The following is a 24,382-nucleotide window of genomic DNA, read 5'->3' on the forward strand; positions in this document are numbered from 1 at the left end:
GAGCTCCTCGACAGAATAGAAGGCGTGAGCCATGAGGAAACTCTTCAGTTTAGACGTAAAAGTGTTTGGGGTATTGCTAAGATTCTTGAGTTCTTGTGGTAGCTTATTGAAAATGGATGCAGCAGAATACTGCACTCCTTTCTGCACAAGAGTCAAGGAAGTGCATTCCACATGCAGATTGGATTTCTGCCTAGTATTAACTGAGTGAAAGCTGCTAACTCTTGGGAATAGGCTAATATTGCTAACAACAAACGACATTAAAGAAAATATATACTGTGAGGGCAATGTCAGAATTCGCAGACTATTGAATAGGGATCGACAAGAGGTTCTCGAACTTACACCACATAGCTCGAACAGCCCGTTTTTGAGCCAAAAATACCCTTTTTGAATCAGAAGAATTACCCCAAAAAACAATACCATACGACATAAGCGTATGGAAATATGCGAAGTAGACTACTTTACGTGTTGAAGTGTCACTTATTTCAGATACTGTTCTAATGTTAAATAAAGCAGCATTTAGTTTCTGAACAAGATCCTGAACTTCGGCTTTCCACAACAGCTTACTATCTATCCGAACTCTTAGGAACTTTAACTGTTCCGTCTCGCTTATAATATGCCCATTCTGTCTGATCAAAATATCGGTTCTTGTTGAATTGTGTATTAGAAACTGTAAAAACGGAGTCTTACTGTGATTTAGCACCAAATTATTTTCCACAAGCCACGAGCTTATTTCATGAACTACGTTATTTGATACTGTTTCAATATTACACACAAGATCCTTCACTATCAAGCTGGTGTCAACAAACAGAAATATTTTTGAATCACCTGTAATATTAGAAGGCATATCATTTATATAAATAAGAAATAGCAGTGGCCCCAGCACCGACCCTTGGGGAACACCCCACTTAACAGTGCCCCATTGGGACTGAACATCACTACCACTCTCAATATTGCGGAGAATTACCTTCTGCTTTCTGTTCTTAAGGTAAGAGGCGAACAAATTTTAAGCTACTCCCCTTACTCCATAATGGTCCAACTTCTGCAGTAACATTTTGTGGTCAACACAGTCAAAAGCCTTCGTTAAATCAAAGAAAACACCTAGCGTTCGCAACCTTTTATTTAATCCGTCCAAAACCTCACAGAGAAAAGAGAATATAGCAATTTCAGTTGTTAAACCATTTCTAAAACCAAACTGAACATTTGACAGCAAATTATGGGAATTTAAATGCTCCAGTAACCTTGCATATACAACCTTCTCGATAACTTTAGCAAACACCGATGGCATAGAAATAGGTCTATCATTGTCAACATTATCCCTGTCTCCCTTTTATAAAGTGGCTTCACTATCGAGTACTTTAATCAGTCAGGAAACCGACCACTCCTAAAGGAAAAGTTACATGTATGGCTAAGTACTGGGCTAACATACACGGAACAATACTTCAGTATTCTGCTAGATACCCCGTCATATCCATGAGAGTTCTTGGTCTTTAGTGATTTAATTATTAACTCAATCTCCCTCTTGTCAGTATCATGGAGGAGCATTTCAGGTAACAGTCTCTGAACACTTTTTTCTAAGAGCGCTATATGATTCCCTGTTGGGACTAGGTTTCTACACTCCTGGAAATTGAAATAAGAACACCATGAATTCATTGTCCCAGGAAGGGGAAACTTTATTGACACATTCCTGGGGTCAGATACATCACATGATCACACTGACAGAACCACAGGCACATAGACACAGGCAACAGAGCATGTACAATGTCGGCACTAGTACAATGTATATCCACCTTTCGCAGCAATGCAGGCTGCTATTCTCCCATGGAGACGATCGTAGAGATGCTGGATGTAGTCCTGTGGAACGGCTTGCCATGCCATTTCCACCTGGCGCCTCAGTTGGACCAGCGTTCGTGCTGGACGTGCAGACCGCGTGAGACGACGCTTCATCCAGTCCCAAACATGCTCAATGGGGGACAGATCCGGAGATCTTGCTGGCCAGGGTAGTTGACTTACACCTTCTAGAGCACGTTGGGTGGCACGGGATACATGCGGATGTGCATTGTCCTGTTGGAACAGCAAGTTCCCTTGCCGGTCTAGGAATGGTAGAACGATGGGTTCGATGACGGTTTGGATGTACCGTGCACTATTCAGTGTCCCCTCGACGATCACCAGTGGTGTACGGCCAGTGTAGGAGATCGCTCCCCACACCATGATGCCGGGTGTTGGCCCTGTGTGCCTCGGTCGTATGCAGTCCTGATTGTGGCGCTCACCTGCACGGCGCCAAACACGCATACGACCATCATTGGCACCAAGGCAGAAGCGACTCTCATCGCTGAAGACGACACGTCTCCATTCGTCCCTCCATTCACGCCTGTCGCGACACCACTGGAGGCGGGCTGCACGATGTTGGGGCGTGAGCGGAAGACGGCCTAACGGTGTGCGGGACCGTAGTCCAGCTTCATGGAGACGGTTGCGAATGGTCCTCGCCGATACCCCAGGAGCAACAGTGTCCCTAATTTGCTGGGAAGTGGCGGTGCGGTCCCCTACGGCACTGCGTAGGATCCTACGGTCTTGGCGTGCATCCGTGCGTCGCTGCGGTCCGGTCCCAGGTCGACGGGCACGTGCACCTTCCGCCGACCACTGGCGACAACATCGATGTACTGTGGAGACCTCACGCCCCACGTGTTGAGCAATTTGGCGGTACGTTCACCCGGCCTCCCGCATGCTCACTATACGCCCTCGCTCAAAGTCCGTTAACTGCACATACGGTTCACGTCCACGCTGTCGCGGCATGCTACCAGTGTTAAAGACTGCGATGGAGCTCCGTATGCCACGGCAAACTGGCTGACACTGACGGCGGCGGTGCACAAATGCTGCGCAGCTAGCGCCATTCGACGGCCAACACCGCGGTTCCTGGTGTGTCCGCTGTGCCGTGCGTGTGATCATTGCTTGTACAGCCCTCTCGCAGTGTCCGGAGCAAATATGGTGGGTCTGACACACCGGTGTCAATGTGTTTTTTTTTCCATTTCCAGGAGTGTATTTAGTTCACCTGCTATATTCAGAAAGTGATTATTAAATACTGTACATATATGCGACTTATCAGTAACACGGACATTCCCACTACGCACTGATTCTATATCCTCGACCTGTCTCTGCAGACCAGCCACTTTCTTTACGACTGACCATACGGTATTAATTTTATCCTGAGACTTAGCTATTCTATCTGCATGGCACATACTTTTTGCCTTCCTAATAACATTTTTAAGCACCTTACAATACTGTTTGTAATGGGCTGCTGCATTTAGATTTTGACTGTTTCTAATGTTTTGATATAATTGCCACTTTGTTCTACAAGGTATTCTTATTCCTCTACTCAGCCACCCAGGCTGCCTGTTTGTGCTAGTACCTTGTTTTGAACGTTCTAACGGAAGGCAACTTTCAAAGAGCACGAGAAAAGTCTTGAGAAAAGCATTATATTTATCGTCTACTGTATCAGCGCTATAAACATCTTGCCACTCTTGTTCCTTGATAAGGTTTACGAAGGTCTCTACTGCAACTGGATCAGCTTTCCTAAACAGCTGATGACTATAACACGTGTTGCAGCATAAAAATCTTTTAGAGTTAAAATTTGTGCATCATGATCTGAAAGGCCATTCACCTTTTTGCTAACAGAATGCCCTTCTAGTAATGAGGAATGAACAAAAATGTTGTCTATGGTTGTTCTACTGTTCCCTTGCACTCTCGTTGGAAAGAATACGGTTTGCATAAGATTATATGAATTAAGGAGGTCTACCAGCATCCTCTTCCTTGCACAATCACTTATACAATTAATATTGAAGTCACCACGCTTTTTGTATTTCCTATAAAGTGAACCAAGAACCTCCTCTAGCTTTAGCAAAAATGTTGTGAAATCGGAGTCTGGGGATCTATAAATAACAACAGTTGGAAGTTTAGCTCCATTAAATTTAACCACACCTGCACAACATTCAAACACCTTTTCACTGCAGTTCTTTGAAACATCAATTGACTCAAATGAGATGCCGTTTTTCATACATGGCTACTCCCCCACACCGCAAAGAGCTCAAAAAGCTGCCAGCCAACCTGTATCCTGGTGAAGGAAGCCTCTGAATCATCTTATTTAAGAAGTGTTCAGATATGCCAATAATTTCAGAGTCAACATCTATAAGCAGTTCACTAAATCTCTAATACCTTGTATATTTTGATGAAATATACTAATTCCCTCATTACTCGGATACCTAAGCTTTGTCAAAAGTGGTTCCTTTGTTAGAGAGACTTCCCTTAAGCAGCATATCAGCTGACTTAAATCTAAAAAAGGTGCAGCTCTCACACCCACTACTGTAGGAATTTTCCCATGAGTGATCCCACCAACCCCACCTATGCTGTCACCTATAAGCTTTGCCAACTTCCCCTTCCCACACCTGTTGAGGTGCAGGCCATGATAGTGAAACCCGTCCTGCTGATAGACTCCACCTACACCACTGAAATGTGACCCATGCTTTCTGTCATCAGCGCACCCCTAAGTCTCATGTTATTACGCCTGACGGCTGTGTTAAGATGAGGCCGATCGTGACGCTGAAACAGTTCCACGAAATGCACATTCGTGTTGCCAGTCTGAGTGGCTATCTTTTCCAGGTCACCATCTATGTCATACTCCCCATCCCTATCAATACTGTTACCAGCCCCACCCACAATCACTCCCTGATCCTCTTTAGTAAAATCCCTACATAACCCCCCTATGTTAACAGTCACTTGAGCCAATCCTGCATTAGGCTTCACAATGCTGGTGACCTGGTACTCACTCCCCAGCACTTCCTGCAACTGCTGGCCTACACCTCTGCCATGAGAACTACCTAACAGCAGAACCTTCTTCTTCCTCTTCGACTTTGCAACTGTTCTAGCCACCGTAACTACTGAGGTCTGCTGCATACTTCCTACATCTACAGGTACTAGAGATTCCTTAACACTAGACTCTGACAGTTGGTCATATCTATTGTAAACACGAATAGTAAAACTATCTGAAAATCTTCTAGCAGATCTCTTGCCAACAGCCAGCTCCCATTCCCCAACCCCCTTCTTTCTCCTCATCCTATCTAGCTCCTGTGCGTTTTTCAACTGCACCTGAAGGGCACAGATCTTACGCTCCTGCTCCTCTATCAACTTACTCTTGCTACATAACCTGCAGTTCCAGGAGAGGATCTCACCAGAATGCCCACTGGCTTACCCACTGCATTCCTCCCAGTGAAAATACTTCGAACAAGTCTCACACCGCAATCCACTACTCACGAACCTACTGCGAAGCCCACACTTCTCACTCATGGTAAAATTTTACAGTTATTGAAACAAGAAAACTACTTTATCTAAGTTCCGCTAGTACAATAAGAAGATGTTAAAAAACTGACTACAATAATCACAAACTTACTCTTCAAGGGAAGTAACTACTATCATTAACAGTATTAATAAACAACAAATGTGAATAAAACAAAAGACTAATACAGAAAGAGAATCAAACGTCTAATGAGACAGTAACGAAACTGAAAACAGTTCCCAAAAGGTTCTTCTGAAATTATTTCACCAGAAAACACTAAAAACTCCGGTTGAAGACTACTATAGTTTCTAAATAAACCACTATACACAAACAATTAATTAGTACTTAGCTTTCGATGCGCCGCTACAGCTGTAACTGGTCAGCGCGGAATGTAAACACAGGTAAGAGGTTACGTTGCTCGATGCGAAACACTCACAAATATCAGGTCACAACAAGAAAGGCAGAGGTGAATGAAGAAACCACTAATAAGTCACTTATATAGTAAATATTATCACAAAAACTGTTAAAATATATATCTGAAACCTAAAAATATATAAAAACTTGTAGAGCGATCTTACACGCAGTCACTCGCTTATGACGTCACACCAAAGATCCCAAGTAATTTAAATATCTTCTCCCGTGTTCGGCGAGAGAGAACCTAAGTTGAAGCGATGAATGTGTGACGGTGTACGAGAAAAGCGTGAGAGGAACGAAGTTATCGTTTATAAATGACCCGTCTGACACCTACAGGAATAAAGTGCATTCTTTCTTTTTTTCTGGCAACCAGTCTGGATTATCTTCTATTGCAAAACGATGTTTCACTAGAAATTTGTGGTTCTACTATCTACAACACTGTGTAAACAAAAATAGCGGCATTGTCAAGAAAAACTATAGAAGAGCTCTTAGTGTTGGAAGATGGCAACCTGTATGGACCGTGCACTGGGAGTAAAAGGCCCACATCAACTGCCACTTCGAATTTTTAAGTAATTAGGACGTTAATGACAAGTAGCAGCATTGATGTGAACAAGTTTATGGTTCCTCGCACTATTCTAACAGAGGTGGCTAACCTGTCCACAGTGAGAATGTACTTCATTGCTTTAAGACGCCGAGCCGAACGGACGCGCCAACAGCATCACCAGCAGCAGCAGCAGCACAGTAATTTTTTTTCATGTGCTTCTGCAAAGAAGTGAACTATACCTGTGTATTTTACTGTGTAGACTAGTGGTTGGCAGGTTACTCTAAGTTTTTGTTTCTATGTTAATCTTTGTTCATATCCTTGGTAAGACGCCGCCAGAAGCTCCATGTCACGCCACTAACAAGGGAACCTCCCCATCGCACCCCCCTCAGATTTAGTTCTAAGTTAGCACAGTGCATAGGCCTTGAAAAACTGAACACAGATCAATTAAGGAAACAGGAAGAAGTTGTGTGGAACTGTGAAAAAATAAGCCAAATTTACAAACTGTAGTCCATGGGTAAGATATGCAACATCTATGACACTATCAGCTCAGGAGCGCCGTGGTCTCCTGGTAACGTGAGCAGCTGCGGGACGAGAGGTCCTTGGTTCAAATCTTCCATCGAGTGAAAAGTTTAATTTTTATTTTCAGTTTATGTGACAAACTTATGTTTTCATCACTTTTTTGGGAGTGATTATCACATCCACAAGAGAACCCAAATCGGGAAAGGTAGAAGAATCTTTTTACCCATTCGCCAAGGCCGGCCGAAGTAGCCGTGCGGTTAAAGGCGCTGCAGTCTGGACCCGCAAGACCGCTACGGTCGCAGGTTCGAATCCTGCCTCGGGCATGGATGTTTGTGATGTCCTTAGGTTAGTTAGGTTTAACTAGTTCTAAGTTCTAGGGGACTAATGACCTCAGCAGTTGAGTCCCATAGTGCTCAGAGCCATTTGAACCCATTCGCCAAGTGTACAAGTTAGGTGGGTCGACAATATATTCCTGTCATGTGGAGCACAGGCCGTCACCAGTGTCTTATAGAATATATCAGACGTGTTTTCCTGTGGAGGAATCGGTTTACCTATGACCTTGCGATCAAATGTTTTCGGTTCCCATTGGAGAGGCACGTCTTTTCGTCTACTAATCGCACAGTTTTGCGATGCGATCGCAAAACACAGACACTAAACTCATTACAGTGAACAGAGACGTAATGAATGAACGGACAGATCATAACTATGCAAAAATAAAGAAAGTAAACTTTTCACTCGAGGGAAGACTTGAACCAAGGACCTCTCGTTCCGCAGCTGCTCACGCTACCACGGGACCACGGCGCTCCTGAGCTCACGCTATCCATGATGTTGCCTATGTTGCCCATGGACTAGTCAGTTTGTATATTTTGCTTATTTTTTCACAGTTCCACACAACTTCTTCCTGTATTCTCAGTTGATTTGTGTTCAGTTTTTCAAGGCCTATCCACAGTGCCAACTTATAACTAAATCTGAGGGGGGTGCGATGGGGAGGTTCCCTTCTAAGTTTAAATCTCGTGCTGGTATACAGAAAAGAGTTTAATCAGTGCATTCTCGTTTGCATAGTTACTTCGTTTAGTAGCTTTTGCGAAAGAAGAGGTCTTAGTAACATGTAACAGTAGATACATCCACTTCAGTGGTGAAATTAAATTCTGTTGAAGAGCTTGCCATGTAAGTGCGTAGTGAGAAATCTGCAGAACAGTTTTTGATGTTTCTTTATTCTCCTTGTTATATTTTATGTACATTCCGAACTCGGTAGCGCCATTTGAGATCTTGTATCTATTTCTTACACACCACGATATGGCTATGGACTGTGTTTGTTGCGAGCGGACACAAGGAGAATTAGACGCTGTTCATAAACAGCTGGAAGACGCGACAGCTACCGTCGACATTCTTCTGGCAAACACTCAAGAGTTGTGGTGACATTGGGGCGCTGGTGACGAGAGCTGCAACAACTTCGGTGCCGCTGGAAGCCGCTGGTGAGCCGGGTGTCACTGCATCTTCTGATACGCAACATCTCACCGGTTCGTCCTTACTCGAGAGTTGGTGGCAGGCAGTGGTGGGTTCGTGTGTCATTAGAGAGAAGGCGAAAGAGGGAGCAGGTCGCGCGGCTGGCTATCTGCTTCTTAGGAACAGGTATGAGGTGCTACCCAGTGTTGGCAACTGAGTCAGCACGGGATACCTCTCCTGTTGGGCCAGCGGCCGATTTTCCAGCCCAGTCGGGACCAGTGCAGAGGATGGGCATGGGGGCTCCAATGTCATGTGGGTGATCGTGCCCCTCAGGAAAATAGCAAGCAAGGCGGGAAAGAATGCCACTGGAGGAGGCCCTGTCAGCGACAATCCAGCGCACTGGCTACATGTAGTGGCACATGCCGGCACGAATGACACCTGCCGCTTGGGTTCTGAGGACATCCTCGGCACGCAGGATCCTCTGATTTGGAGCAGATTGGAGGATCTAAATCGAAGGCTCAGATGAGTCTGCGAATTTCTCGACCTCCGCTATCGGGTGCAGAATTTTAGGGTTTCCTTTAGTAGGTCGGGCGTGCACTACAAGCAGGAACTGGCTACTAGAGTAGCCGAGTACGCTTGGCGTGCACATGGGGCCTTTTAGGCTAGAGAAACCGTCCCGTGGAATTAAGGACGATATCAGGGAAGGCCAGTTTGCATTTCAGAGAAACGTAGGAACACGAGAGACAATACTGACCCTAAGCCTTGTCTTAGAAGATAGGTTAAGGAAAAGCAAACCTACTTCTATAGCATTTTTAGACTTAGGCAAAGCTTTTGACAATATTGAGTGGCCTACTCTCTTTGAAATTCTCAAGGTAGCAGGAGTAAAATACAGGGAGTGAAAGGCTATTTACAACTTGTCCAGAAACCAGCCAGCAGTTGAGTCGAGGTGCATGAAACGGAAGCAATGGTTGAGTGAGAGTACTGTAGACTATCCACGATGTTGTTTCATCTGTACATTGAACAAGCAGTAAAGGAAACCAAAGGCAAACTTGGAGTAGGAATTAAAGTTCAGGGAGAACAAAAACTGAGGTTTGCCGGTGACACCTTAATTCTTTCAGGGACCGTCGGACGGAATGGACAGGATGATGTAAGATGAACAACAAAAGCAAAACAAGGATAATGGAATGTAGTCTAATTAAATCAGGTCATGCTGAAGGAATTAGATTAGTAAATGAGCCACTGGAAGCAGCAGTTTTGCTATTTGGGCAGCAAAATAACTGATGATAGCCGAAGCAGGGATGATATAAAAGGTGGACTGGCGATGGCAAAAAAAGCATTTCTGAAGAGAAATTTGTTAACATCGAATATAGATTTAAGTGTTAGGAAGTCTTTTGTGAAGGTATTTGTCTAGAGTGCAGCCATGTATCGAAGTGAAACATGGACGATGAAAAGAGAACAGAAGCATGCTGAAGATTAAATGGGTCGATCATATAACAATTGAGGAGGTACTGAATGGAATTGGAAAACTCTACCAATGGAAGGGATCGGTCAACAGGACACATTCTGAAACAAAGAGATAACAAATTTAGCACTGGAAGAGAGAGAGAGAGAGAGAGAGAGAGAGAGAGAGAGAGAGAGAGAGAGAGAGAGAGATAAATACAGTAAGTACATTCAGAAACATGTAGGTTGCAGTAGTTACTAGGAAATGAAGAGGCTCACACTAGACAGAGTACCACAGAGAACTATATCAAACCAGTCTTTAAAGTGAAGATCACAACAATTCCGTGATACCATTAAATAGTGATGTGGTAAGTGTTGTGGCAATTCGTGTGTTGCTATGTAATACACTGAAGCGCCGAAGAAACTGGTTTAGGCATGCGTATTCAAATATATAGAGATGTGAACACGCATAACACTGCGGGCAGGTTATCAAGATTTAAGTGAGTCTTAACATGGTGTTATAGTCCACGCATGAGAGATGGGACATAGCATCTCGAGGCAGCGACGGAGTGGGGGTTTTCCAGTGCGACCATTTCACGAATGTACCGTGAGTATCAGGATTCCGATAGAACTTCAAGTTTCCGATATCGCTGCCGCCGAAAAAGATCCTGTAAGAACGAGACCAACGACGACTGAAAGAAACGTTCAACGTGACAGAATTGCAACCCTTCCACAAATTTCTGCAGATTTCAGTGCTGGGCCTTCAACAAGTGTCAGCGTGCTAATCATTCAACGAAACATCATCGATATGGGCTTTGATGACTGGAAACATGTTGCATGGTTGGACGAGTCTAGCTTCGAATTGTATAGAGCGTATGGTCGTGTACAGGTATGGAGACATCTCCTGAATCCATGAAACCTGCATGTCAGAAGAGGACTTTTCAAGCTGATGGAGACTGTAATAACGTGCGGCGTGTGCAGTTGGAGTCTAGATACGAGTCTGAGAGGTGACACGTAAGTAAGCATCTTGTCTGATCACGTGCATCCATTAATGTCTATTGTGCATTCCGAAGGACTTAGGCAACTGCAGCAGGATAATGCGACACCCCACACGTTCAGAATTGCTACAGAGTGGCTCTAGAAACACTTTCCTGAGTTTAAACAGTTGCATCGATCACCAAACTCCCAGACATTAACATTATTGAGCATTTCAAGGATGCTCTGCAACATGCTGTCCAGAAGAGATCTCCATCGCCTCGTACTCTTACGGATGTATGGACTGCCCTGCAGGATTCGTGGTGTCAATTCCCTCCAGCACTACTTCAGGTATTAGTCGAGTCCATACCACGTCATGCTGCGATACTTCCGCGTGCTCGCCGAGGTTTTACGCGATATTAGGAAAGTGTACCAGTTTCTTTGATTCTTCAGTGTACATAACTGTATAGAAATTGGCAAGCCAGACTATATTTGGTCATATTGAGGTAGACAACCCTCACTAGAAAATACTGAAGCGTACTTTCGTCAAATACTCTTTCTGACCTCGACAATGTCGAAGGTAATAGCCGATCTGACGCACTTCCTACAAAAGTGAACCAACTCTGTGATAATTAAATTTGATTTGTTCTTAAGCATAAATACTGCTTTCACTTTAGGCTCATTTTCCGTTCTTTTAATCCTACACCCTGGACTGTATTTGTTGACCTCTCGCTTACCCACAGGTGCATAATGAGAAGCGCAGGGATGAACTACTCTGAATTGCTACTGCTCTGTAGCAGCGTTAGTAACCAGAATGTGGACAGATCATGTTCATTAATTGGACGACTTCAATAATAGGGAACAATTTTGTACTTTTACACGATTATATATGAAAGTAGTGGATTGTGACCGGTCTTAATTTAGTGTGACCAGAAGAACATAAATTTCTCTACCCCTGTGCTGAACGATGCATGCTACACCAGAAACTCTTCGTAGTGTATTACGAAACGACGTTTCATAAGACGAAGATCCGACTATTTACAATGGCTTGTACAAAAAGGAAAAATACCTCTTGTCAGTAGTAATGAAATATACAAGGGCTAGTAATGTATACGGAGTGTATGGGCAGATGAAAGAAAGAGTTTAGAAGATAACTGCAAGAAATTTGATCTATAATGGCGTATCGATGAATGTTCGTAAAAATTATATTCTTCTTGTGGTGACATTCTTAGTAATAGTTTCTGACGTTTTGAAACGGCAATGAATAAATTAATTCTGCTCCAAATGGAAAGTGGAAGGTGGTGGTATTGTTTCACCAGACGGTGGCAATATAAGTGCTAGTCTGTCTTATATGTCTCTTAAAACTGGCTATAATTTGCTTTGTGTCATGTTGCAGTAGAAAACAACCACTATAAAACTGCAGTATATCTTTAACTATAATTTAGTTGAAAGTTTTCTCAACTACGTAACTGTCAAGGCGATCTCGAGTCCAACGCAATGTTTACAAATGAGAATGGACAATGTGCTAGTAATTAGTTGTCATGCACACCCTACCAAATAGATATAACAAGGTCTGTTTCTTTTAATCCCCTTAGCCTGGGCTGTTTGTTGCCCCTAGCGAATAACCGCGGGTGCCCATTGCAAAACACAAGAAGCAACTCCTTGAAGGGCGTCATTTTACGCACCTGTTAGCAAAAATTATCTAATACTTTTACATATGTGTACATATGTAAGTAGTTGATGAAGTTGTTATCTAATTTTAAATATAGCACAGTTTTCCTCCAACGTAGGGTTCAATGAGGCAGCAGCGTTCTTATAGGCAAGAAGTTGCACGCTGGAAACGTGGAGTTTAACTGTAACAGCCATTAAAGAGGCTCTTCCATTACCAAGCGGCTAATCTGGACCACTGCTTCAGCATGATCCCTAATGGCAGTCGCCCAACCTTTGCTGCCCATGATGGGCACAAGATGGCGCTTCACGAAACTCATGACCGGCCGCTTGAGTACATCGCAGGAGTGGCTCAAGGCGATGACGGCGGTAGCGGCGGCATTGTCCACGGTGAGGTTCTTGACCAACTCCACCTCGCAGAGCTCCTTCAGTTGGGGCAGGTCGTACTTGTCGGCCGCCATCAGCAGCCTGTCAGCCATCGTCTCCAGGAAGGGCGTGCTGTCCGTGTAGACGAAACGCAGGACCTCGCGCAGGACGTCCGCCTCGACGTCGTCGATGCGGACGCTGCCGGTGCGAGCCTCCTGGGTGTCATGCCGGAGCATGGCGGCGAAGACGGGGCTGCGTGCGGCCAGCACGGCCCTGTGCGCTTGGAACTCTGCGTCACCTGCCCACAGCTTCACGTCAGACAGCTGGCCCGTCTCCAGCAGTGCTGCCAGGTCGTCTGTGACGCTGCGACGAGGCCTCTGGAGGGCAACGATCGGGTAAGGCTCCGTTATCACACACGACGTGGTCACCTCTCCCACGAACCTCAGCATGTAATCGAAACCGTCCTCCGGTCTGAAGGAGCCGTACAAGCACTTCCATTTCGACTTCTTTGGTGCATCGAGGCAGACCGACTCCGCCGGGTACACCTCGTACTCTATACCGCTGCTGGACACTAGTGACGCCGTCAGTCTAGCTCGCACAGTAGCGTCTTTCTGGGAAGTCAGTAGCTGGAAGCAGAAGTACAGGGCTTTGGCAACGTCTTTACACAGCACCATGCACCACTCGCTCGAGTTACAGTGCCAGAAACTGGGCGATTTCACTTCGTCTACCCCTTGAGGCCAGTATTTGTAGTTCAAGACAGTCCAGCTGCAGGCGACTTTCTCGGTTTCGAACCTCACGCTGCCCAAGTCGCAGACTGTATCCTCGCCTGCTGCCGGCATCGGGGACGGCGGGATGTTGTCGACAGACAAAAGAGATACGTCCATATTCACTCCCCTCCTCCGGATCGAGTCGATCTGAAAATAGAATGAAAGGAGAAGTTAACTTCGGTTGAAAATTAGCTGGTGGTGGTGAGGGAGAGTGGGATAATTTTTTTTTTTTGAAATACTTTCCGCTATGTGACTAATTGTTCACTTTTTTTTAGCTATTTTCAGTGCATGTTGACAATGTTGAAATATGTAGGACCTGTCTGACATCATCGTCGAAAAAACATTTCTGGTCTCTTAGACCAGATGTATTAGGGGGAAACGAGTACATACCAAAGGTACTTAATATACCTGATATTGTGCACAAAGTGCAACCATTAACACACAGTATGGCGAATTTAACAGCTAATACACTCCTGGAAATTGAAATAAGAGCACCGTGAATTCATTGTCCCAGGAAGGGGAAACTTTATTGACACATTCCTGGGGTCAGATACATCACATGATCACACTGACAGAACCACAGGCACATAGACACAGGCAACAGAGCATGCACAATGTCGGCACTAGTACAGTGTATATCCACCTTTCGCAGCAATGCAGGCTGCTATTTTCCCATGGAGACGATCGTAGAGATGCTGGATGTAGTCCTGTGGAACGGCTTGCCATCCCATTTCCACCTGGCGCCTCAGTTGGACCAGCGTTCGTGCTGGACGTGCAGACCGCGTGAGACGACGCTTCATCCAGTCCCAAACATGCTCAATGGGGGACAGATCCGGAGATCTTGCTGGCCAGGGTAGTTGACTTACACCTTCTAGAGCACGTTGGGTGGCACGGGATACATGCGGACGTGCATTGTCCTGTTGGAACAGCAAGTTCCCTTGCCGGTCTAGGAATGGTAGAACGATGGGTTCGATGACGGTTTGGATGTACCGTGCACTATTCAGTGTCCCCTCGACGATCACCAGTGGTGTACGGCCAGTGTAGGAGATCGCTCCCCACACCATGATGCCAGGTGTTGGCCCTGTGTACCTCGGTCGTATGCAGTCCTGATTGTGGCGCTCACCTGCACGGCGCCAAACACGCATACGACCATCATTGGCACCAAGGCAGAAGCGACTCTCATCGCTGAAGACGACACGTCTCCATTCGTCCCTCCATTCACGCCTGTCGCGACACCACTGGAGGCGGGCTGCACGATGTTGGGGCGTGAGCGGAAGACGGCCTAACGGTGTGCGGGACCGTAGCCCAGCTTCATGGAGACGGTTGCGAATGGTCCTCGCCGATACCCCAGGAGCAACAGTGTCCCTAATTTGCTGTGAAGTGGCGGTGCGGTCCCCTACGGCACTGCGTAGGATCCTACGGTCTTGGCGTGCATCCGTGCGTCGCTGCGGTCCGGTCCCAGGTCGACGGGCACGTGCACCTTCCACCAACCACTGGCGACAACATCGATGTACTGTGGAGGCCTCACGCCCCACGTGTTGAGCAATTCGGCGGTACGTCCACCCGGCCTCCCGCATGCCCACTATACGCCCTTGCTCAAAGTCCGTCAACTGCACATACGGTTCACGTCCACGCTGTCGCGGCATGCTACCAGTGTTAGACTGCGATGGAGCTCCGTATGCCACAGCAAACTGGCTGACACTGACGGCGGCGGTGCACAAATGCTGCGCAGCTAGCGCCATTCGACGGCCAACACCGCGGTTCCTGGTGTGTCCGCTGTGCCGTGCGTGTGATCATTGCTTGTACAGCCCTCTCGCAGTGTACGGAGCAAGTATGGTGGGTCTGAGATACCGGTGTCAATGTGTTCTTTTTTCCATTTCCATGAGTGTACATTTCTGTGACCTGCATTCATCGTTTCTGTTCATGAGGTGGTTAACAGAAGTGATTAATGCAGGTCACAGGGCTATATGGTATCTGTAGGAGGTGTAAATAACCTTTGTGTGCGGCAGGCAATTCTTTATGCCGTTTTCGAGAGTGATTTCGTAATCCAGAGACTGACAACAGGTGAATCGTGACACTGATGAGAAGATAGGTGATTGGGAGTACAGTGGGTTACATAATTTTCCATTTCTTTCGTTTATCATCACTGTGACTGGCTCACTGATTCGTGAAGGTGTTTGGGGCGCATACGAATAAATAATGCATTGGATTTGAGAGGGCGAGAAGAGAGCACTACAGCCAAACGGGTCCGGCTGGGAGCAAAGATCGGCCACCAAAGTGATGAATACTCAGAACAGAGGCTGGAATGGCCATCCTGAGGAGTGGCAGGATCTTGTCCACATATACGTTTGCACAGCCAAATGTCCAGCTGGAGAGCAGAGTGGCACTAACTGCAGGAGGCGAGGGTATCTTACCACGTTTTGTGGACCTCCACTGAAAACCATCTACCACTTGTAGAAAGCGTGGGCTACAGGTAGCACAGTGAACCCTCGAGTAGTGGAACAACCTTTGTATGGTCCCACTCTCCATTGTTGCCAAATTTATTCAAGATGGCGGATCCAAGATGGCGGCGATAGAAATGGTAACATCGAAATGACATGGAGGGAAGTTCAAATCTTGGCGAGAAAGTAGGTCAACTATAATCCATTCACCATAACAAGAGACGTACTGTAAACACAGCAAGGTGTGTGACCACAGTGCTGCCATCGAGCGGTGTACAATGTAGGGGCGTCAGAAATTAAGAAATTAAAGTTGTGTTTTTTATAATTTGGCACCAAAACATGATAAAGTGATCCGAGAACTACCTTCCGACACCTTTTTTACATTATATTAAAATTTATTCTCACTGAAAAAGATGAATATTTAAGCTTTCAGGAAAAGTTGTTTTTTCGTGTTACTCTATATCACGCCATATCTCCTAAACTGTGTGTCGCACAGCAAAATAATTTTATAATTGTCTTCAGTACTATATGTTGATGATGCCTGAAAATTTTCTGCCAATAGAGTCAGTAACAGTGAAGTAATAAATTAAAATCTCATTTCTGATGCAGGACTTTTACCAAATCATCATCCGAAATATAGTAAGCGACAAACTTTTCCCCTTTAAATTTTTTTGTGGGAGTATAAGCAAGAAAAGTTTCAGAAGGGATTGAATTTGATTTTCTAGTTTGTTCGAATGTGATGGGTGCAACTGTTTGTCCTTTATGAGCGATGCATTGTGCGGTTCGCAGGCGCGGTGCTTTCAGTATGGCCGTCTCAGTTGCAGGTGTGAGCTTGTTAGTGGGTGTTGTACAGCGAGGATTTCAGGATCTCTTAAGTTCATCTGTAAAGACGCTTGAAATCCTAGTTTGTAGTCACGCTGAGCATTCACTGTTTAAGTGCGCATCCAATAGCATTGCATAGTTTCTTATTTTATATATTCACTTAGTTCATTAGCATCACATATGGCTGTCATTATGTCATCCACAGATTCAGCGAGCGAGGTCGACGTGTCAGTTCCAAGTCCACCAAAGAAGAAATCGGTAAGTTCTTCTGAGAAGCACATGGTGCTTAATGTGTATAAAACTGAACTGTTACATCCAGAGCAGTTGATGAGTGACATTGTATTTAAAACAGCTGCAGCTACAGGTGTTGGACGTTCTTCAGAGTATCGTGTGGTAAATGATTACAAGGCCACACACTCTTAGAAGTCTCCCACGAAAGGAAAATTACCACAGAAACTTTATGAGTGTTGATGACTTCGATAGAAATGCGATACGAAGGAAAATACACGAATTTTTTTGTGTACCGAATTGCCAACAATTGACCAAGTGCTTACAGTCGTGAACGAAGATGCAGATCTGGGCAATTTTCGGAGAACTACATTTTATAAGTTATTGAGAGAAATGAATTTCAAATATGCCCGGCGTGGGCGCGATAGCATGCTAATAGACAGGGATGACATTTTATGGAGGCGGCGTTATCTTCGAACCATTAAACGGTTGAGAGATGAAGGCAGACCCATTTACTATTTGGACGAGGCGTGGGTGAACGCAGGACATACCGGAAGTTACGTCTGGGTAGATGACACTATAAATTCCTCAAAACAAGCGTTTCTGTCCGATTATCCACCGCAATCAAGGGCCCATCAGGTAAAGGGAAACGTCTGATTATCGCACACATTGGCAGCAAAGCAGGGTTCGTTGAAGGATGTTTGTGCACTTTCGAATCCAAGAAAAGTGGAGATTATCATGAGGAGACGTGCGGCGAAACCTTCGAGAAGTGGTTTCAAGATGTTCTTCCCCGGCTTCAGGAAAATGCGGTTCTTGTTCTTGATAACGCGTTACAATTCTCGGAGGAAAGAAAAAGTTCCAAATGCGAATTCCGCTAAGCACGAAATATCAGAGTGGTTAGAATCTGACAACATCGAATTTGAAGACAGTATGTTGAAGAAAGAACTTTTAGATATAGTTTAACATCACAGAATTGCACACAATGAATAAGCAATAGATGAAATGGCGAAGAATGCAAGGAAAACTGTTCTCAGAATTCCTCCGTACCACTGTGAATTAAATGCCATCGAGTTGGTGTGGGCCAGATTCAAAGGCTATGTTGCAGCAAAAAAACAAAACATACAAAATGCCGGAAGTTAAAGTACTGTAAGAACAGTGACTGCGGAGGATGGAACAAGTGCGTCCTCCATATCGTAGAAAAAGTGGAAACTCAAATGTGGAATTTAGACTGCATTAGAGAGAGAGAGAGAGAGAGAGAGAGAGAGAGAGAGAGAGAGAGAGAGGAGCGGTTTGTTATAAACATCAATGAAAACAGTTCAAGTTCGACAGAGTGACCCTTGTTTCGTCCTTTATCATTATTATTAATGGTATTGTTATTAAAATTAACAATTGTGTTTGAATGGAGCGTTTTGTTAACAACCTGGATGAAAAATCTGCTTCGACAGAATGAACTCAGTTGAACATTATTTTAACATAGTTCCATTTATTTCATACATTGTTGCCCAGGTTTCTGATGGTCCGCTGTGACAGCTCGGCAGCCAGCCATACACCGCCAGCTGCAAAGTGTGCACCAAGGATTTTCCACACACCTACGTATCACTTTAACACCGAATGCTTTCTCTGGAAACGAGTGTAGTCGCTCACGTGACACTTTCGTCCCAGCTCTCGGTGAATAGACTTCACGTTACCTACAGTAATCTAACCCCTCCCCTCCCGTCCTCACCCCTCCCGCGAAAATGGTGGGAAGTTCAAATTACTTCAGGACAATGCAACCTCCACCAACCTAAGAAAATGGTGGGAAAATAGGTTACGTGGGTTACCTCCAATAACCCAAATCATCCGACCGCCACCTCTTCCTGGGAACTGGCTGGGAAAGGACTCAGCCTGTGCTGGGCTGCTGGAGAGAGGAAGGAGTGTACTTTATTTTGGAACAATTTTTTAGGGACATTTCACATAGTATATTTATTACACTGATACAAAACTCATTCTGATGTGCTTGGGGTCACTACACAACACAGAGCTACAAACTACTCGTAAGTCACAGAAATAATGCAGTACATTGACGTGCAGAGAGGCATACAATTGTCAAATTGATGCATGTAAAAGGCTCTGCAAACACACTTGCTAATAGTCAACTGTCGAAATTCTGAATTGCACATCTATTCACAAAATAATGCAACAGACACCAAAACTGGTAAATTGCCGAAACATAATGCATGTGAAACACTATGAAAACACTCACAATGCTTAAACAGCCGAAAATAATCCAGTGCACGAACACACTGAGCATGTAGAAAACACTTTCGAACTATCATTATCTTCAACTAGCCATTTGCTCTAGTGCCGCTTGTGTAAGTTGCGTCTACAGTTAAAGTTCCTTGGGTGTTATACTGACGTCACATGTCTGTGTAAATAAGTGCCAAGTTACCCTCTGGACCACGTGCACATGTTCACCACTGCTGGCATGATCCCTTCTCTACCTGCGATCCAGGGAAGACCTAATTGCCGAGTGACACCCTCGCAGACACTGCAGAAATGCGTTCCATTGCTTCCCACAATACCACAGGCTGCATTGTTCCTAGCGATCCTAACTGGACATGCGAGCTGCGTCTAGCTGTGCATGCATTTATCAGCCAAGCGTGCCTAACGCATCAACTCGAAGCGTGCGCGTAGCTACACACCATCACAAACAAATCTAAGAGGTTCTCAGTGTTATACTGATGTCACATGGCTATGTAAAATAAGAGCCAAGTCTACCTCTCGGAAATTTTATAGTGTTCTAGAAAGATTAATGGACGCTTTTGTAGGAGCTTTATGATTTCTCAGCTTGTCTGCATGGAAATTCTTGCCCTAGCAGAAGCTGTTTACGAAAATATCGCAGAATAATGCCAAATGCACTCTTACTTGTGGTCCTAACATGGCACCCCATCCATCATGTGTTACCCTTCCTGCTTACAACATATGCAAACATTCTCACCGCTATGTAGAGACTCCTATGTTCCGGCACAAAGGATGTCTTGCAAATGAATGGAGCATTATGATTGGCTCTTATTGAATTTATTGGACGAATTACTGATGCCGCCGGTGTGGAAGCACTGTCCAGCTTTTTTTCTTTCTGCAGACGGGATTTTCAGCGGCAAAATACTATTTTGTACATGTCACCATATCGTACTGACAACTAAATCCCGCAAAGTGGCATACATATCGTCAAATACGGAAAGCCTCTTACTCAATTGCACGGCTCTGCCACTGAGGACAGGAGCTTTAATATCAGAGTGTGAAAATGATCTCCAACCTGGCAATAGATCACTGTGTACTGTATCGATGTAGTAAACGTACAGTTTGCATACTGCATCATACAAAATCGCCCGTTTTAAGTCCTTCGTATAACTATCGACCGCCAAACGTATACCTCAAAGACAGACAGCATAAGCACGTGCACCGTAGGTATACTCCTCGCTCCACTGGATATTTCCCGCGAAGTGAGGCAGTCATCCACCCCCAACATGTGACCAGAGCGCCCTCAGTGGACCTAAGTCACTCTTAGAACTGTACTACAAATTCAGGGTCAGCTCCCCTCGGCACTAACGTGTTACTGTTTCAGGTCCCGACCTGCTTGCTTTTTTACACACATCTCCAGACACTGGGATTACAAGAACACATGTATTTCCGCGTGGATTGTCAGATTATTATACTATTTATGTGATACTTCCGGATATCAAGCATATATAGCAGTATCCTACCGATCGCTCATGCAACATAATTCCGAAGATATAGACTGGAAACTACTACTCTACAAACCTGACAGTTAAGAGAAGTGGAGCATGCTGTAATCCGTTAAGTAACTAGAAACTTATGCCGTCTGTGAAGACCTTTACATAATAACTCTAAAAAGAAATAGAGGAAACTCGTATTTTCACTCACGAATACCAACGTCGTCATAGGGATGATTTGTTACATACGGATTCCAAATCATCCCTATAATTTACAAAGACAACTAAGTTGTTCCCCATGTCTGGAGAACCAGCAAATGTCTTCAACCTGTCTTTCACCTGCTAGATGCGCAAACCACAGTCGATGTTCTTTCAGCTAAATAAAGACGCAAAATGTGCAATCACTATATCCATACTGAATCTTCTCAAATTTCCACATGATCACGAAAGCTGTCCAACACACACTAAGTATTAGTTCGCTATTTGGCCGTCTAGAGGACTACACAGTTAAGTCATCTACATTCCTGCATCCCAACAGGCCTTTCCAGTCAGACAGCTCCTGTTGTTAATGGGAAACGTAATTTATTCCCGCCACAGGCCATCGCCGCTGCATGTCAAGCTCACATAGGCGGAATCATCATCCTATGAAATCTGTCACATATTTTATCACTGTACTTAAAATCAAAAAGATTGGGGGTCTCAGTTGAACGACATTCGACAATAAGTGAAGTATCAGAAATACGAGTACATCCTGTTGATGGCTGTGGCTCTGGAAACAGAAATATCTTATGAATTGACATACTCTTCCCTTTGCTATCAAAGTACTTCACGTCAAATCCATACCTTCCTTACGACTCGACAGTCATTTCCTTTGCACATGTCGGAACGCGAACACGTACTTTATAAGCCTGATGCTCAAACCGAACCTATCACGCATCCCCTACTATTAAGTATAATACTTCGTCAATAACTGATTGCTGGCGATAGAAAATAATACTGACCGAATGTCAACGATGGTTGCACATGTATTTTAAGTTTTTCTTGCAAGTTCTACCACAGTGTCGTCTTACAACCCAATATATGTTAAAAAAACAACCATACTACCATCGCAAATGGTCTTGGTTCCACAGGAGCGCTGAAGTATCCATGTTAAAAGCTATACTGGCTTTATGAATCTATGTATGGCATTACCTCTGAATGAAGTGGTTTTTCCCAGACAAATACCGTGACACAATCTAGACAGTGATCGCCAGTGTGTATAGTACCAAACTAAGGGTGTGGGTACATGTCACCGAAAATGCAACCTTGTAATAAAATTACCGAATTTTGAAAGTGATTCAGCTAAGGAGCGTGTTATGAAACCAATATTTCCAAGTCCCTCACGCCGCCGCCGCTAGATATTTCACCAGTATTTGTAACATTGTCTCAACGCCATGTCTGAGGTTATGTGATATATCCACTTAGTTATAGGCGATGGTTGATTGAGAATGATCACAAAATGTAGATGGTGTGCTGATTGGGGTAAGAAAATTACACTAGCTATTCAGATCGCTAGTGTTACGCCACCTGCTAGAAATGATGTCTATAATATCGAATCAAGTCTTTCCATTCAATCACATACCTGCATTGGATCCTAAGGAGAAATCCTTTAATGATTACAGCCACTAGTGAATCATATTTCTGGCACTCTCATATCTCATAACGAGTCACCTTTCTCGAACTTGTCTGCTACAGGAAAATTCCAATGTGGCTTTAGGTAGTCCCTACACATCTTGCAACTGCTGCCATTTCTGCAGCTTTGTGCATGTAATCTTTCCAATTTAAGTCGGAGCTGAGCAGAAACTTAAGAGGGCCATATCTAATACCTTGTGAAACCCATTTAAAAACAAAGTGACCTGAGTTAGTGCGAAGGGTCTGTGTTTTCACCATTCAGTGGAAATGGGAACAAGTTGTTGCAGCTCTGCCAACAGTGTACGATGTGTAAGGTCAGTGCCAAACGAAGCATTCTTCTGCAACACTAGGTAGTATAAAAGGCAGTGTGGGAACTGGGAGGATGACTAAGATTTTGATACTGCATTGTGGTGTGTCCCCAAATTACAAACAACACATTCACATGAATCAGCCCAGCATTCTATCTTCATTATTCTGAACCATCCAACAGAGAATAATTAGGAACTATAAAGCTCCATTAACGTCATCTGATCGAGAACACGATAAGATTTTTATCGCATCTCTCACCTCCCATATATCGAAACCAAATTCGTCTGCGTTCCAGCATCGAGCACATGTGACGATCCTTTGTACAGGTATTGACCCAGGGCAGTTACATCACATGAAGTGTAGGAAGATGACCATATCCCACAAACTATTCTGTAGGTGGAAGAGACCCTCTCTGTGGCACTATATCTTTGTTTGAAGCGGTTTTTTCCCTGTCGTAACAAACTTTGTACACTGCCATACATTTTGTTTTTTCTGATATGACTTCGAGGTGTGTGTCAGGCTTCTCACAGAAAACTAGATGTTGCACGGTGTAAGTCTTGTTACAGCTGCTACCATAACACACCAGACACACTGGATGATTTTAAATAAAAGACAGTTATAACTTTAGGAAACGAAGAGTTTGGTGTCGTTGTGGAGTGTTTCCAAACTGAAATCCGAATGTGATTGATGACCTCTACATTTAAACTCATCTGTCACAGTGTCGGAATAGCTGTGGCTCTGCATTCCATTTCGACCGATTCCTCACATTGTAGTCATGTACGCGATCACTGTTTCGGTGCTAGGTATCCCCAGAAGGTGGTGTCCTTCCATCAGAAGTCTTTCTCCAACTCAAACAAGCAATATCAGTCAGTAAGTGGTAACCTGTAGCGTACCAGTGGACGGATAGGATGGGAAAGACACCATTGATGTACTGTAATAATAAGCATCACTTGATAGCATGAACAATTTTAGCAATTTTACAGTAATTTCAATACTGACCAGTGGTGCAACAGCATGTTTCCCCAATTTCAGTATCATAGCTAAACCGCCCCTTGGGATCCGTACCAGGTCGGGTTGACGGAGGAGATAGAGAAGATCCAAAGAAGAGCGGCGCGTTTCGTCACTGGGTTATTTGGTAACCGTGATAGCGTTACGGAGATGTTTAATAAACTCAAGTGGCAGACTCTGCAAGAGAGGCGCTCTGCATCGCGGTGTAGCTTGCTCGCCAGGTTTCGAGAGGGTGCGTTTCTGGATGAGGTATCGAATATATTGCTTCCCCCTACTTATACTTCCCGAGGAGATCACGAATGTAAAATTAGAGAGATTAGAGCGCGCACGGAGGCTTTCAGACAGTCGTTCTTCCCGCGAACCATACGCGACTGGAACAGGAAAGGGAGGTAATGACAGTGGCACGTAAAGTGCCCTCCGCCACACACCGTTGGGTGGCTTGCGGAGTATCAATGTAGATGTAGATGTAGATCTACCTTGCCAGCATCAGTGAGAATGTAGATAGATGACTGTGCAGTACGTCCATTCATTGTTAATTATCGAGCACATACACCATCAAAGTTTACCAGACAGCACTCCACATATTATTAACACCTCGAGGATAGTGCATAATTTACAATCTATCTCTATGTGTCACAGTCAGAGCATTCTTGCAGTCTTAGGATAAAATTGAGACTGAAAGACTCCCTCACACTGTCTTTGACCAGCCCGACCTATTGCACCATTAC

General features: G+C 44.6%; 1 protein-coding gene across 1 annotated transcript; it reads right to left on the bottom strand.

Annotated features, from left to right (window-relative positions):
- Positions 1-12,526: 12,526 nt before the first annotated feature.
- Positions 12,527-13,534, bottom strand: LOC126482054 (protein roadkill-like). Its single transcript, XM_050106029.1, has one exon. The coding sequence runs from the start codon at positions 13,532-13,534 to the stop codon at positions 12,527-12,529; it is 1,008 nt and encodes a 335-aa protein (XP_049961986.1).
- Positions 13,535-24,382: the final 10,848 nt, after the last annotated feature.

The sequence above is a fragment of the Schistocerca serialis genome, chromosome 5 (assembly GCF_023864345.2).
Source record: "Schistocerca serialis cubense isolate TAMUIC-IGC-003099 chromosome 5, iqSchSeri2.2, whole genome shotgun sequence".
Taxonomy (NCBI): domain Eukaryota; kingdom Metazoa; phylum Arthropoda; class Insecta; order Orthoptera; family Acrididae; genus Schistocerca; species Schistocerca serialis.

Coding starts and splice junctions, on each gene's coding strand:
- LOC126482054 (XM_050106029.1), bottom strand. CDS start 13,534: ATGCCGGCAGCAGGCGAGGATACAGTCTGCGACTTGGGCAGCGTGAGG.